Source organism: Phodopus roborovskii, unplaced genomic scaffold (assembly GCF_943737965.1).
Source record: "Phodopus roborovskii unplaced genomic scaffold, PHOROB, whole genome shotgun sequence".
NCBI lineage: Eukaryota > Metazoa > Chordata > Mammalia > Rodentia > Cricetidae > Phodopus > Phodopus roborovskii.
In genome coordinates, this window is record NW_026125804.1 from 4,336 (window position 1) to 21,796 (window position 17,461).

At 38.7% G+C, this 17,461-nt stretch overlaps 1 protein-coding gene and 1 pseudogene across 1 annotated transcript in view; both read left to right on the forward strand.

Moving 5' to 3' along the window:
- Positions 1-1,408: 1,408 nt before the first annotated feature.
- Positions 1,409-2,072, forward strand: LOC127217706 (high mobility group protein B1-like; annotated as a pseudogene).
- Positions 2,073-5,634: 3,562 nt separating this feature from the next.
- Fam120c (family with sequence similarity 120C) overlaps positions 5,635-17,461 on the forward strand; it is a 60,760-nt gene continuing 48,933 nt past the window's right edge. Inside the window, exons 1-7 of the mRNA XM_051178671.1 lie at positions 5,635-5,808; positions 6,312-6,411; positions 7,273-7,349; positions 7,872-8,149; positions 8,788-9,061; positions 10,263-10,434; positions 15,939-16,188. Of these exons, the coding sequence (XP_051034628.1) occupies positions 5,635-5,808; positions 6,312-6,411; positions 7,273-7,349; positions 7,872-8,149; positions 8,788-9,061; positions 10,263-10,434; positions 15,939-16,188 (1,325 nt within the window). The remainder of the gene's footprint in view (positions 5,809-6,311; positions 6,412-7,272; positions 7,350-7,871; positions 8,150-8,787; positions 9,062-10,262; positions 10,435-15,938; positions 16,189-17,461) is intronic.

Below are 17,461 nucleotides of genomic sequence, written 5' to 3' on the forward strand. Positions count from 1 at the left end.
TTTGTATACAAATGTATGTATTATTAAAACATTCTTTACCCTTTTCCTATCTTTCCCATCCTTAACGTGTGCACTTTGGTAAGTTGTAACTCATTTATTTTCACTACTGTTTTTCATACCTCTAACCCATATACTTTTCTTCCCATCCCTGCTCTATCTTCTCTTACACTCTCATTAACATCCTACTGCACTATTTAAATATATTATGTTCCACAACTGGAACCCTACTACTCCTATCTTCAATTCTTACAGGAGCACAGTATGTTTTTCTGCAGCTAACTGAGTCTTCTGTCAAACTATCTTGATTTTTACTGCAGTGGATTTCCATAAGCCCATGTGGGCTGTCCAACTCACAAGGAAGATGAATATAAAATAAAACAACTGGGGACCAAGAAGATGGCAGCAAGTAAAGCACTTCTGCACAAGCATGAGCATCATAGTTCAGATCCCTAGCATCCTCATAAAAAAAAGCTGTGAATGGCTGCATGTGCTTGGAACCCTAGTATTGGGTCAGGGAGGAACAGAGACATGCAAATCCTGGGAGCTCACAGGCCATACATCCTAATCAAAACTGCCAGTCTGATTCAATGACAGACACTGTCTCAAGGCAATAAGGCAGACAGATGTCCGCCTGTGGATTTCACCTATATGTACATGAATGTGCATACCTGCACACTCACATGCATGCAGCACATGTGTGTGCATATACATACATACAGAGAGAGAGAGAGAGAGAAATAAAAAGAGTGGAAGAAAAAAGTACGAACTAGAGAATGTACACATTTCAACAGATATGCAAAATACAATAAAGAGACATGAGCCAACAATCCACTACAACATCTCCACAAGGATCCTCAAAAACATGGAAAAAAGATGAACTAGCTAAAATGCCAGAAAACAATTTCACAGTCTTAAATTTTTAAAGGGTCAACAACCAATTAGGGGTATTGAATAAAGATATGGAATTTAATTCAAGACACAGACAAAAAAATTACAAAGCTAATTCAAAAGCCAAAGTGGATGAAATAATCAGTAACTTAGAGGAAAAATTTAAATCCCGGAGAACAGATTCACCAAAGAAAGCAAGATTCCATAAAAGAACCAAACAGCAATTTTGGAAATGGAAAGAAACGGAACAGTCATTTATATTAAAAACACAGGAGAAGACATCAACAGACAACACCAGGAAGAAAAAACAATTCTCAAGGATGGAGGACAAGGTCATGAAAATGATATATACAGTCTTGTATAAAGAAAAAAAAATCAATGAATGTGACCAAAACTTCCAATAAGATTGGAATATGCTCGACAGCCATTGCAGTACACTGAGCGCCATAGAGACAGCGCTGGGGCAAGCACGAGCTGGACGGGCACTGGGCGACTCTGTGCCTCACCAAAAAAAAAAAAAAAAAAAAAAAAAAAAAAAAAAATCAACTAAACATGGACAAAGGAGAGCCTAAGAAGCCGAGAGGCAAAATGTCCTTTGCATTCTTTGTGCAAACTTGCCGGGAGAACACAAGAAGCAGCATCCAGATGCTTCTGTCAACTTTTCAGAGTTCTCCAAGAAATGCTCAGAAAGATGAAAGACCATGTCTGTCAAAGAAAAGGGGAAATTTGAAGACGTGGCAAAGGCAGGCAAGGCTCGTTATGAAATAGAAATGAAAACCTGCATCCCCCAAAAGGAGAGACCAAAAAGAAGTTCAAGGACCCCAATGCACCCAAGAGGCCTCCTTCGGCCTTCTTCTTGTTCTGTTCTGAGTATCGCCCAAAAATCAAAGGAGAACACCCAGGCTTGTCCATTGGTGATGCTGCAAAGAAACTGGGAGAGATGTGGAACACACTGCTGCAGATGACAAGCAGCCCTACGAAAAGAAGGCTGCCAAGCTGAAGGAGAAGTATGGAAAGGATATTGCTGCTTACAGAGCTAAAGGGAACCCCGATGCAGCGAAAAAGGGCGTGGTCATGGCAGAAAAGAGCAAGAAAAAGAAGGAAGAGGAAGATGAGGAGGATCAAGAGGATGAGGAAGAGGAGGAAGACGAAGATGAAGAAGAAGATGATGATGAATAAGTTAGTTCTAGCGCAGTTTTTTTTTTTTTGTCTATAAAGCATTTAACCCCCCTGTACACAACTCACTCCTTTTAAAGGAAGAAAAAAATGAAATGTAAGGCTGTGTAAGATTTGTTTTTAAATTGTACAGTGTCTTTTTTTGTATAATTAACACACTACCGAATGTGCCTTTAGATATAGCCCTGTTCTGGTGATATTTTCAATAGCCACTAACCTTGCCTGGTACAGTCTGGGGGCGGGTATAAATTGGCATGGAAATTTAAAGCAGGTTCTTGTTGGTGCACAGCATAGCACATTTTTTTTGTCTGTTTTGGGCTTTTTTTAAATCTTCAGTTGTCTCTGATGCAGCTTATACGAAGATAATTGTTCTGTTAACTGAATACGATTCTGTAATTGCAAAAAAAAAATGCAGCTGTTTTGTTGACATTCTGAATGCTTCTAACAAAATACAGTTTAAAAAGGAAAAAAAAAAAAGACTAGATTATACTCAAGAAACCAAAGGAGAATCTGTGGCAGAGAAGCGGAGGCTGAGATAAAATCAAATGGCTTAAATAATGCATTCTATTAAATTATAGCAAAGAATTTTATGAACACACAGAAAGAAGTAAACATCCAAACACAAGAAGTGTGTGGAACCCCAATTATATACAAATAAATGGGGACCTCTGCATGGTGTAATCAAGGTGTCAAATATACAAAGCTAAGGAACAGTACTGAATACTGTAAAGAAAAACACACAAACTAGTATATGGAGGTAGAAACATGAGAATAATGTCTGATTTGTCATCAGCTCTCCTAAAAGCCAGGAAAATTAGATGCTAAATTAATAACTAAGATGACATGTCACAAACATTGAAAGTAAACAATTGTCAATCAAGATTGCAAGAATAGGTGGAGAAATACTTTTTCAAGACAGCCACTGATTAAGGCAATTCGTGACCACTAAGCCAGCACTGCAGCAAATTCTTAAATGAATACTGTGCAGAGTTTAAGAAACAAATAGATGAACAGAGAAGAACTGAGGGCTCAGTCATAACCAACATATTAAGAAGCAAACATCTGTACTACCAGGGAGGAATATCAAAACTGCCAATCCACCAGAACAAAAAAGAAAGCCAGAAATAATTGCAAATAAACTCTTCTATCACAATGGTCTTAACTCATCAGTTGAAAGGCAGAGACTATCTGACAGGATTGAAAAGCAAGATTCACTATCTACCAAGTCTAAGAATCTCATTATAATATATATATATATAATAAAATCAAAGGCTATATAGAAGCTGTAAATAAATTGGCAGGACAATTCTCAGACATGATAAAGTAAATATCAAACCAAAACTAATCAGGAAAGATTAAGAAGACTGCTGTGTGTTAATAAAACAAATAATGAATTAGAAGGCCATAACTATTGTAAATATCTATGTATCAAATCATTGGAACCAAAATTTCATAAATATACATTAAAAGGCATAAACACATACAGGTATGTTCTAATACAATAGCAGTAGGAGATTTCCATATCCCACTCTCATACCTAGATCTTTCTAATTAAAAAACCAGCAAAGAAACTTCAGAACTAAATTCTACCACATCAATTAGATTTAACAGATATCTATAGACACTTCCACCCAACAGGTAAAGCACATTCTTCTCACTGGCACATGGGACCTTCTCTAAAATAGTCCACATTATAGGCCAAAAGTAATATTTACCAAATTTAAATCAGAAATAATTTCCTGTATCTTATCAGACAACAGTGGAAAAAAGCTAGAAATCAACAGAAAATCTAGCCTGAGAAAACACACAAATACTTGCCTACCAAAACAGTATACTTTTGTGTCATCAAATAAATGAGAGAGGAAATTTTTAATTTCTAGAATAAAATGAAAAAATAGCACAACATACTAGAATATCTGGGATTCTATCCATTCAGTCCTAAGAGTAAAATTTGTAGTGATACATGCTCACATTAAAAAAAAAAATCAGAGAACTTGCAAGGTGGCTCATTGTGTAAAGACACTTGCTGCCAAGCCCAGTGAACTTGGTTCAATTCACTGCAACTCATATGAAGGAGAGAGAACTGACTCCTGCAAGTTGTCCTCTAATTTTCACGTGTGCATACACATACTAAATAAAAAAGTATAATATTTTATTTAAAAAACTCAACAATGGCCAGGCATTCGTGGCACATGCCTTTGATCCCAGCACTCGGGAGGCAGAGGCAGGCAGAGCTCTGTGAGTTCGAGATCAACCTGGTCTACAAGAGCTATTTTCAGGATAGCCTCAAAAGCCACAGAGAAACCCTGTCTCAAAAAATCAAAAAAAAAGAAAGAAAGAAAGAAAGAAAACTCAACAATATTGAATAAAGACCCCAATGATGCAACCCAATCCTCTAAAACAAAAATAAGAAGGTAGAAATTAATTAAATAGATAGACACTAAAAATATACAGGGGATGGAGAGATGGCTCAGTGGTTAAGAAGTTGTTCTTGCAGAATAATGGATTCAGTTCCCAACACCTACATGGCAGCTAATAACACTCTGTAACTGCACTTTCACGTGATCCAAACCCCCTTCTAGCCTTTGGCATTGCAAACATGTGATATACCGACATATATGCAGGGAAAACACCTATACACATAAAATAAAAACAATTAATCTTTTAAAATTACATAGGATTATCAGACAAAAAACGTTTGTTCTTTGAAAAGATTGACTGACAAGGGCTGGCAAAATGACTTAGTGGGTAATGGCCCTTGCTGTGAGAGTCTGATGAGCTGAGTATGACCCCCAGGACCCACAGAGGATGGAGAGAGCTGACTCTCAAAGGTTGTCCTCCATATGCATGCTTTGTCATGTCCATGCTCATGTGTGTGTAAACAAAAAATAAATAAATTTTTAAAGAAAGGTTTACTTTTGAAAAATCAAAAGGAGCTCATAATTAAGAGTCTTTAGATATTTAGATGGGTTTTGATATTTTGGAGGGGATTTGAATGTTTAAAGAGACCTTGTATATTTTAAGAGACTTTTTAAAAGTTAAGTATGTGAGATTAATATTAATATGAGACCTTGGAGATGAACAAGAAAGGAATGGTTATGTTTTAACAATGATGCATTTATGTATCAAGTTGAAAAGGGGTTAATTGTCTTGAGAAGCTGGAGTCATCTTGGAAGAGGGAACCTCAGTTAAGAAAATGTCTCTACCACATTGGCCTGTGGGAACACCTGTGGTGATTTTCCTGATTGATGACTGATGTAAGAGGTGCCAGATCACTGTGGGCAGTGCCATCCCCCTGTGATGGTGGCCTTTGATGCTATAAGAAAGCAGGCTGAATAAGCCACGAGGAACAAGCCAGGAAACAGCATTATTCCATGGCTTGTGCATTAGCTCCTGCTTCCAGGTTCCTGCCCTGATCTCCCTCAGTGATGGAGTGTGACCTGAGAGTTGTAAGATGAACTAAGCCATCTCTTCCCAAGTTGTTTTTGGTTACAGTGTCTTATCACAGCAGTAGAAACCCTAAGACAGATCCCAAACCACCAGTCTGGAGTTAGGCCTGTGGATGCAGAGATGGCAGCAGACAGAGGGAAGGAGAGAAGGGGAGCCAGTGAAAGATGTCTCTTGATAAAAGTGGGTTCGAAGAAGGCCACTAGGCCTTTGGGTGTGGAGATAGCTACATCAGGTGGAGGAGAATTAGGGTTTGATAAAAGGGATAATGGGAAAGGGAGAAAAGAACTTACCCAGGCAAAGTGCTCAGGAACAAAGTTCATGGCCTTGGTCCAGAATTAGGCTTGTGATTTGCAGATGATGGGGAAGGGAAGAAGGAATGGTGAAGGGAAGAGGTGACTGATGTATTAGGCAAAGGGAATTTACATATGAAAAGCATTCAAGGTCACAGGTCTGAAACTAGGCTTGTAGGTTTGGAGATGCAGTGGGGTGGGGGAAAGGTGGGGCTTTTTATTTTTTGTTGTTTTTGAGACAGGATCTCTCTGTGTATCCCTGACTGTCCTGGAACTGATATGTAGACCAGGCTGGCCTCAAACTCACAGAGATCTGCCTGCCTCTACCTTTTGAGTCCTAGGATTAATGTTTTTTCCCTAACCTAATCTTACACTCTCTTGGGTTGTTCTCTTGGGTTTCTGAGTATTTTATTTCTGTTATCATTTTGACTTCCAATGTATACATTGTATGAAAAAGACACTCTCATGTTGTTTCTTTTTCTGAAAATCTGATGTTCCAACATCCAGTCTAGGACAGAAGACAAAATAGAACGATTCAAGAAAGCAGTTGAGTACTATTCAGTCACAACCAAACTCTCTTCACTGCCAGTGGGTCCTTCCTTTCTAGGTAAGGCTTCCAGCTGCTGTTAAATTTAGTTTATGCCATAGGGCCAGAGTGGAATCCCTTGTTTCTGCCTGTGTCCTGCCTTTTCGCATTTGTAGCTGGGGGTGGGGGTAATGTCATTTCTTTAGCTTGGGTTTCTTCTAATACTAACCCTCCTTGTGACCTGATATATGTAAAAATAGCCCTGTCTTTGGTAGCAAGCTCAGTTTTGAATTCTACTTCTGTTGCTTACTAGCTGGTCAATCTCATCACTTCACATTTATATGAAACATGTCTTACAAAACCTATTATGTAGGGTTGTTATCAGATTAAATTCTTTATATAGGCTCCCTGGCATGGACATGCCACTTATCCATTCCTCCAGTATTACAGCAGACAGAAGCTAACTCACCACAGAACCTTCATGTTACTTACTTTCTTGATGGAAAGGCTAAGATTAATTGATGCCAGTGTAAATTTGGCAGGCTTAGCAAAGTGAACTGAAAACTCAGTTCAAAGGAAATAATATTACATTTATCATCTAAGGAATAGCTTGTAAACACACCTGTAAATAATTTCAGGCTTATGGGCCCAGCTTAGATATTTTGAGGATGTCAAAGACTGAGTAAGGAAATCCTACAGCGAATAAAAAGTCAGATTCTTGGAATAGCCCATAGTAGCTGATCAATTAATTATAACTTTTTGTGGTACTAGGGATCTAACCTGTGGCTCCGTGCATGCAAGGCAAGTGCCCTACCATTGTTTCACATCCTCAGATCATAAACTTTATAACAGGTTTTTTATGCAGTGATGGTTTAACAGGATGTAATAAATATGGTAAAATGTTTAGGCTTGGCTAAAGCATAGCACTTTTCTTGGCTTCAGGCTTTCGAAATAATCGGCTTGGAAATCCTCCTATTCCACGGAATCAAATGGGCCCTATTTCTCCTGGAAAGCCAATGGTAAGTGCTGTTTATTACATAGTCGTTAAGAGTAGTAAGACTGAGGGGCATTGGTGGTACATGCCTTCAAACCAACCAACCAAACAAACAAACAAACAAAAAAAAGCAGTAAGATCACTTGCTTACCTTAGACTTAAGATCATTCCTGATTTTGCAATCTGAATTGAGTCATCAGCATGATTCAATGTTAATTAGACCATGCAGGCCATATAACCTGTATCATTTGTACCTTGAGGCTGGGAGACTATAGAAAGATAGCTTCCAAGTGAGTGATCACTATGCCACTATATATGTAGGTTAGATAAATTTACAGAATATTTCTAAGAGATCTCGTTTGGTTTTCCTGGCTCTGATAAATTCTATTCAGATACTACTATCAGAATTATTTCTTAATATTTTCAGTAGGTACTCCGTACTTCAACAGTTCCTACTATTGGCATCATCTCCTATGCCACAGCTTCTGGAAAGCATCCTGTAACTGGTAAAATGTTAAATACCTTTTCCATCTGTTTTATCCTTTAGTTTTCTCGCCAGGTGCCCCAGAAAATGAAATATCCACCACCATTTCCAATGGGACCCAACTCGTCTCTTCTCTTCTCCCATAGTGTGGGGGAATCCCATGCTTTTACTGAGGATCCCATGCTACAGGACAGTTCCTTTACCAATTGGGCTGTTTCTTATGACTCTTCTACATCCCAGTTTCCTAACTGCCTGACTTCCAAAACGTCACCTCCATTGGGACCAGAATCTTCCCACTCCTCTTCCTCTGATGCTGATGAGGCAAACGGAGCTGGTGCTGAGTAAGTATCTGTGTAAACAACTAGAACAAAAGCTTTCAGAAGAAATGTGGAGGCGTGGATGTTCTTAGCTGCCTTTCATCCCTCTTTGCCCTTTGGCCTTCTGCAGGTAGTGATTTTAGATATCTAGGCCACAGAGAAAAGGCAGTTGCCTAGGAAATCCTAATGTGAATATGTGCCACATAATATGCCTGTCATTATTCACTTTGTGAGGAACATAGATTTAAGGCTAAAAGAATAAAAGAATTTGTGTCATTGAAATGTTAGAACAGCTCCTTGGTAACAAAGATAGGTCTCATATGCTGGTTTGGTTGTTTTTAGAATATTCCTCTAAAGAAATTGTTCCTGGGAAACAGAGCTACTTTGAGATTATAATTTTAATTATTTTCTTAGACTATGGGTAGACTCTAAACATGACATCTTAATATATAAAGGATCCAAAGTGGCTTCCATGACTTTTGATTATTTAGTCTGTGTCAGGTAAAGGAGGCCAGGGGGACAGTGATGGCCACTGAGAGGAAATCCAGTGTCTTGACCATCAGAGGGTTTCTCAGAGTTCTGGAGATCAGGCTAGAGGTCTTGAGTGGAAATACCTTTATCAACCTCTTTTTCTGTCTTATGCTGTTTGTGAATTTTTTTAGTAACATCACAGAAACACTTCAACAACAGCCTGGATGGGAAGAGCCCAGTGGTGACAGAGGTTCTTGGGTACAGCCTGTTGATGCTGGAGTTTCGGAAACTAGCATAGGTGATGGTGAACCTCACATCCCATCTCTGTTATCTATGTCTACGAGGAACCACATGGATATCACCATTCCACCTTTACCTCCAGTAGCACCAGAAGTCTTGAGGGTTGCTGAACACAGACACCGAAGGGGTCTTATGTATCCATATATTTACCATGTCCTTACTAAGGTGAGAGAACACATCCATATTTGCATTCCAGATACTTCTCTGCAGTATCTCATAGTTATTAAGTTACAAAGGCACCAGAGAAAAGTCTGATAGTATTTTTATCCAGGGGAAACAGTCCTGGGGACTGAACCTAGGGTCTCACACATGTAAGACAAGAACTCTAACATTAATCTATATCCCCAACCCATTGATCATTGTATCTTAAGAGGTACAAGGAAACCATGTGTATTTGTGCCCTTCCTTGTTTTAAGGGCCTCAGAAAGGATGAGATTAGTGATATTTGTAGGAATTGAGACAGGGCAGTAAAACAAAATAACACTCCAAGAGAGAAGTTTAAATGGTAAGATTTGTGGTTGGAGGGGTAGAAGAGAGGCGTGGGTGGGAACAGGAGAAGAGGGAGGAACTGTGGTCAAGGTGTAAAATAAATGAAAAGATACAATAAAAAAGATTTGGAAGTGAATAATATATATTAAGTGAATAGGCCATGGTTCTGAAGTTGCTATCTAAGAATAGGCCTTGCTGCCTTGTCCCTTACTCTGCCTCTGATTCTGCATACCTGCTCTCTGCTGCTGCTCTTAACACACATTCCCCACAAAATGTCTAAGCTAGGCTTGGGAGCACATGCTTTTAATACCAACAATCTGAAGGTAAAGGCAGGTGGAGCTCTGTGTTCCAGGCCAGCTTGATCTATAGAATAAGGCCCATCTATCCAGAGTTACATAGTAAGGCTCTGTCTCAAAAATCAAAAACAAAAACAAAAAACTCCAAATAAACAAAACATCTAGGGTATATTCACCATGATAGTCAGTATAGTCCTTCAGATATGAGACTTTATAAATAGAGTATAGTTTATAAGGTGACAGTAGTCAGCTGGGCTTCTTAAAGCTTTTAATCTAAGCTGGGTGGTGGCAGTGCACGCCTTTGATCCCAGCACTCAGGAGCCAGAGGCAGGAGGATCTCTGTGAGTTTGAGGCCAGCCTGGTCTACAAGAGCACGTTCCAGGAGAGCTTCCAAAGCCACTGAGAAACCTGTCTCAAAAAAACAAGAAAAAAAGTTTTTAATCTGAAAATCTCTCTGAATCCAAGTAGTTAATTTACTGTCTTGACTCCAGAGGCTGCAGTTCATTATTTGTTCTTTTCAGCTCTGTTCTAAACCTTGAAGAATTCATTTTCTTCTTTTCTCTGGACCATTTTCTTATTAGGGTGAGATTAAAATCCCTGTATGTATTGAGGACGAGTGTAACATGGAGCTGCCTCCAGCTGCTCTCCTGTTCCGGTCAGCTCGCCAATATGTATATGGAGTTCTTTTTAGCCTAGCAGAGACACAGCGGAAAATGGAACGTCTGGCCATACGGCGACGGTTACCTTTAGAAGGTAAGTATTATTCTATCTATTCTAGCTATGACAGATCTCTTTGTGCTTGGCACCGAGAAGGGGATGGTGTCTGTGCAAGTATACCATACTTTGGGCTATAAGGCAGTCTTTAAGAAAATGCATCATTTACAGGGCAGTGGTGGCCCATGCCTTTAATCCCAGCACTTGGAAGACAAAGGCAGGCAGGTCTTGGTGAGTTCAAGGCCTGCCTAATTTACAGAGTGATTTCCAGGACAGCTAAGGCTGTTACACAAAGAAACTCTGTCTTGAAAAACCAAAAAGAAAAAAGATAAAAAGGAAAAAAGAAAATGGATTATTTGCCAGATTATACATTGAAATAAGAAATGCACAAATGTGAACCCCAATTCTGAAATCATGAAACATTCAGAGTGTGTATGTAAGGACTGCTCTATTCAAGCCAAGTACCACCAAAGAAACTGTGGTTCACCCTCACCTTTACCATCAAAGACCTTAAAAGCAGCTTCCATTACCAGGCTGTAGTGAAGTATGTTGCTTTACCCGATACCACTGAGGAGGTGTCAAGCAAGATCAAATGAAGAATCAGAACATACTCTTTCACCTGTCAGCGATGAATGTCCACCCTCACATCCTACAGTAGTCAGAAAATGCCCGATAAAATACGAGATTTGAGGGGGGAAGAGGAGGACATGAGGGAGCAGGAAGATTGAGATGAGGGAAAAATAGAGGAGAGCAAGAAAAGAGGTACCATAATAGAGGGAGCCATTATAGGTCTAAAGACAAATCTGGCACTAGGGAAATGTCCAGAGAACTACAAGGATGACCCCTACTAACAATCTAAGCAATAGTGGAGAGGCTACCTTAAATGTCCTTCCCCTATAATGAGATTGATGACTACCTTATATGCCATCCTTGAGCCCTCATCCAGTAGCTGATGGAAGCAGAAGCAGACACCCACAGATAAACACTGAGCTGAACTCCTGGAGTCCATTTGTAGAGAGGGAGGAGTGATGAGGAAAGGGTTCAAGACCAGGGTGCAGAAAGCCACAGAGACAGCTGACCTGAACAAGGGGGGAGGTCATGGACACCAGACTGATAGCTGGGAAACCAGCATAGGACCAAACCAGGTCCCCTGAACGTAGATGTCAGTTAGGAAGACTGGGCAGTCCATGGGGCCTCTGGTAATGGATCAGTATTTATACCTAGTATATGAATGGACTTTAAGAGCCCATTCCACATAGAGGGATACTCTCTCAGCCTAGATATGGGGAGGCCCTGGGCCTTGCTCCAAATGATGTGACAGACTATGCAGATCACCCATGAAAGGCCTCACCCTCCCTGGGGAGCAGAGAGGGGATGGATTAGGGGGTTGGTGGGGGCCAGAGGAGGAGGGGAGGGAGAGGGAACTGGGATTGACATGTAAAACAAGATTGTTTCTAATTTAAATTAAAAAATCATTAAAAAAGAAAATAATAATTTTTATGATTAAAAAAATACAAGATTAAATAAGACCCAGACCTTTCACATTAAGACTCATATACTTGAATGTCAATAAAAATTCCTTATCATACCAAGAATTAGGAAGGTTTCAGATTCAGATCTTAGACAGCTTAGAAAGAAAATGAACACCATGATGCTAATTAGAGAAGAATATGAAAGCAACTCTCATAAAAATGTTTTTCACACATAATTACAGACATATTGAACATAGACAGCAAGATGGCTCAATGAATCAAAGTATTTGTGGAAATCCCTGGAAGCCACGGTGAAAAGAAAGTTGTCCTCTGACTTTCACACACATGTGGTAGCCTGCTCATATGACACACACATATTAACATTAATTAAAAAGAATATTTGAGGAATGAAATGGAAATTAAAACCTAAAAAAAATACAATAACCAAAATAAAAGCCTTGTCAGTTATGGTTGTATGCACCTTTCATCCTAGGACTCTTGGTAGCAGAAGAATCAGGAATTCAGGATCATCATCTAGGCTACCTAGTAAATTTGACGCCATCCTGAGCTACGTGAGAACCTCTCTCCATGAATGAACAAACAACAAAACAAAAATGCTCAAGAGTAGATTAAATGGTGGAGTAGACACAACAGTAAGGACAGTCAGGTAACTTGAAGATAGAAAAATACAAATTATGCAGTTAGAATAACAGAAAATATTCTGAAAAATTAATGACCCTGTAAGACTACCAAAAAAAGATCTAATATTTGTATCATCAGAAGATTGGAATGGCATATGTACAAAAAATCCATTAAAGAGCCAATTCATTTATATGTTTACTTTTAAGGGAAAAATAATTATAACAGGTGATCTCTGATCAGAAGCCTTAGGAATCAGAATTAAATATTAAAACATTTTTAGTATTGAAAGAAAAGATTAACCAACTATGCTAGTTACTTTTCTATTACTGTGGTAAAACACCATGACCAAGGTAACTTATAAAACAAATGGTTTAACTGGGTTTATGATTTCAAAGAGTTAGAGTTTACGATGGTGATGGTTGAACAAAGGCATGGTAGCAGAAACGACTAAAAGTTATGTCTTTTCCACAAACATGAGGCAGAGAGAGGGCCCACTGGGAATGGCAAGAGTCTTTTGAAACCTCAGTGCCCACTCCCGGTGACACACCTTCTCTAATAAAGCCACACCTCCTAGTCTTTCCCAAAAGGTTCTACTAACTGGGGACCAAGCATTCAATATATGAGCCTCTGGAGGCCATTCTCATTCAAACCACCACGGCAATACACAATTATTTATCAAATAAGATCCTTTAGTAGTGAAGGAGAACTAGGTTAAGTTCCCCACACACACAAGCAGAATGCTAAAAGAATGTAGTCTTGAAACATCAGAAAAGAAGAAAGTCAAAGTAACAAAATATCCTTGGTGTTTCTAAATTGTGTTTCACTGGAACAAAGATGATAACACTGCTTCAGTATAGGCACACGAGCTATTTAGGGACAGGGTTATGGCTCAGAAGCTAAAGTACTGCTGCCAATGACAACCTGAGTTTGGTTCCCAGAGCCCACACAGTGGAATGAGAGAAACACTTTCATGTGCAGGCTGGGGCATGAGTCTAACCACCGCAAACACACACTAAATGTGTAAATAAAATATTTAAAGAGAATATATTTTAGACTATTATAAGTAGTGGGGGATAAACCAGCTTTTTTCTTCATTTGAACTAGTAAAGTATCAATATCTACTAGTGTGATTTATTTATTTCCTTATTTAGTTTTAGTGCTAAAGAGTCAACCCACAGCCTCATAGATGCCAAGCATCTATCCAGAGCTACATCTCTGTTTTCTCTTTGTATATCTTTTTAATGTATATGATTGATATTAAATTACATAGATAAAGTGGCTGTAGATATAGCTCCATGGTTGACCATGTGCCTAGTATGCCCAAAGTTGTAGGTTCAAGTTGGTTTTAGATTATTTATATATTTGTTTAATCATTCATTTATTATGTATACTATGTTCTGCCTGTATGTATGCTGGCACGCCAGAAGAGGGCACCAGATCTCTTTATAGATGGTTCTTTACCTCTGGTTGTGAGCCACTATGTGGTTGCTGGGAATCGATCTCAGGACCTCTGGAAGAGCAGTGAGTGCCCTTAACTACTGAGTCATCTCTCCAGCCACCTGTAGGTTTAACTTCTAGCACCTGTCCAAAAAAAGATGTACAAAGATAGCCATGAATGATAGCACACACTTTTAATGCCAGCACTTTGGAGGCAGAGATGGGTGGATCGCTGAGTTCAAGGCCAGTCTGGTCTACATTGTAAGACCCTGTCTCAAAACAATCAAAAAAAAAAAAAAAAAGACACAGAGAAATAACCACTATTACAGGTAAATCAAAATAGGATTCTAAAATTAATCCAGGTAATTCATAGGAAGGGAATAACCATAAAGCAGAACAAAGACAAACAAAACAAACCGTAGCAAAACTAAAATGATAGACTTACTCTCTAATATATAATAATTACATTATTATGAGTACATTCTGGAACAGTCAGTATGTGATGTTTGTTTTCACATACCTACCACATTCATATGTCGAAATCCTAACCATTAAGTGTGTTAACTTTAAGACAACAGTCACAAATAGGACTATGACTGTTAAAAGAACTCTAGATAGCTTCCTTTTCTTTCCGTCATGTGGAAATATAGTAAGAGAGCTGTCTGTAAAGTAGAAAGAAGGCTCTCACCAGATGCATCTCTCTGCACTTGGGTCTAAGACTTTTCCTGCTTCTAGAACTTTGTGGAATAGATAGTGCTGTTTATAAGCCATCTACTCTACTGTATGACTTTTTGAGACAGGTCTCACTGTGTAGCTTTGGCTGGCCTGGAACTCAAGACCATAATGGATTTGAACTCTTAGAAATTCACCTATCTCTGCTTCCATGAGCTGGGATTAAAGGTGTACACTACAACCACTGCTTGTGGTGCTTTTTTCATAGCAACCGAAATAGCTTAAGACAATATAGATATGAAAAAATCTTAAAATATTAGCCTATATCATGTATATAGAGAGTTCAAGGCAAGTCTTGGCTACATAGCAGGATGCTGTCATAGAAAAACAAAGAAACAAAAATATCAGTAGAATTCAACAATGTGTGTGTGTGTGTGTGTGTGCGTACATACATTGAATGGCTAAATAAACCATATATCAATATATGGTTATAGTTATATCAATGGTTATATATAGTTATATATATATAGTTATATCAATCAGAGAAAGCATTGAATAGACAAAAATTCGTGATAAATAAATCTTTCAAAAGTGTGGAAACCAAGAGGAAGTAACTCAATTGAGTGATTGAGTGGATGCTACATCTCAAATAACAGAGATCATTAGAGTGGGAATCTGAGATGCATTAGAAGCCATGATTTTCTGCTGCGTTTTCTTTCACCCTTATAAATCTAATTGATGTTGGATCTGAAGGACTTGGAGTTTTGGGTTTTGGAGACAGCATCTGTTGACCAGGCTAGCCCCCAACATCTGCTAAACCTCCAGAGTTACTAAGATTTGAGGGATTTTGTTTGAGAAATTAAAAACTTTGGGAATATCCAACAAAGTATTCAAGTCATTCATCCTTGGATATCTTTCTTTGTCTAGTCTAGTAATCTACTTAAAAATGATTTTTAAAGTGTCTCAAAAACTATGTGGCATGGGATATTGACTTTCTGCAAAGTAAGCACTATATTTTACAAAAAAATAGAAAAACAAAAGAAAAACAAACAAACAAAAAAACCAAAAAAAACTGTTGTCATGACTGTTCCTTTTCTGAATTTTTATAAGAATTAATATGATAATTAGGTACAGATTAGATAGTATGTATATCAACTGTCTAATAAATGTATATGGATCCTATTGTTTACTAGTGCTAACAATAACAATTAGTGATGAAAATTCAGAGATACTGAAGTGCAATAGATCCTATCAGTTGTAGCCAGCTATGGTAATGTCCATATTCTCTAGAGCCTATTTTCCTTACTTTCTGTTTTTCAGTTCCTTCTGTGATCCTTAAAGAATGGTCTGCCTATAAAGGGAAATCACCTCAGACCCCTGAGCTGGTATCTGCACTCACATTTCGGGAATGGACTTGCCCAAACCTCAAGAAGCTCTGGTTGGGCAAAGCAGTTGAGGACAAGAACAGGAGGATGCGGGCTTTCCTGGCCTGTATGAAGTCAGACACTCCCAGTATGCTCAATCCAGCTAATGTTCCTACCCACCTGCTGCTCATGTGCTGTGTACTCCGGTAAGCTATATGACAGGCTTTCTCTCTTATTTTACTTTTCGACATCTTTTGAGTGATTTCAAGGTGAAAAGGTTTTTGTTTTATGCTTGACTTAGCTTTCAGAAACATTAGGAATGAATGTTATATGGATAGTCTCAGTTTATGATCCCATGTCATCATTAGTGCATGCATGACTTGGTTTTTTATTTAATTTTCAATATTCATTTATTTTCATTTTATGTGGACAAGTGTTTGCCTGCTGCTGGTATGCAGTGCTCCCAGAGGCTAGAAGATGCTTTTGCATCCCCTGGAATAGGAGTGATGGATACTTGTGAGCCACTATGTGGGTGCTGAGAATCAAACCCCAGCTCCTCTGGAAAAGCAGCCAGTGCTCCTAATCACTTAATCATCTCTCCAGCCCTGATTTGTTTGATTTTACTTTAGTTTTTGTTGCCAACAGTCCTATTCATTGTTTAATTTTTGACTAGCTCACCTATTATCAAGATTCCTTCTTTTTAACAAATCCTTTGTTTTGGTTGATCCTCTCCCTCACTCCTCCTCTCTTGCATCTCTTCCTCCTCCCTAGTTAACCCTCCCCATATCCCCCCTTCCATTTTTATCTCATAAGTGATCTACTATCCTCTTCTGCTTAGAGCCTTTGTTTCTCCCTTCAAGTACCCATTTCTAGTACAGTAACCATATGCCCATTCACTTCCACCTAAATATACTTATATAAAAATTACCAAGTAGGATAGGATATTAGAGAAAAAATGTTGCGTTTCCCTTTCTGGCTTTAGGTTACTTTACATATAATTTTGTTTCTTACCTACTTTTTCTTTCTTTCTTTGAATCTTAATTTACTTTATCTTATTTTATTAAAATGGTTCCTTAGTTAGGGTTTCTGTAGCTGTTATGAAACCATGTGACCAAAGCAAGTTATGGAGGAAAGGGTTTACTTGGCTTACACTTCCACATTGTAGTCCATCACTGAAAGAAGTCAGGACATGAACTCAAACAGGGCAAGAGCCTAAGGGCAGGAGCTGATGCAGAGGCCATGGAGGGGTGCTGTTTACTGACTTGCTTCCCCTGGTTTGTTCAATCTGCTTTCTTATAGAACCCAGGACCACCAGCCCAGGGATGGAATCTCCCACAATTGGCTAGGCCCTTCCCCATTGATTACTAATTTTGAAAATGCCTTACTCCTGGATGTCATGGAGGCATTTTTGACAGAGGCTCCTTCCTCTGATGACTTGTGTCAAGTTGACATAAAACTAGCCAGGCCCAATGGACTCTT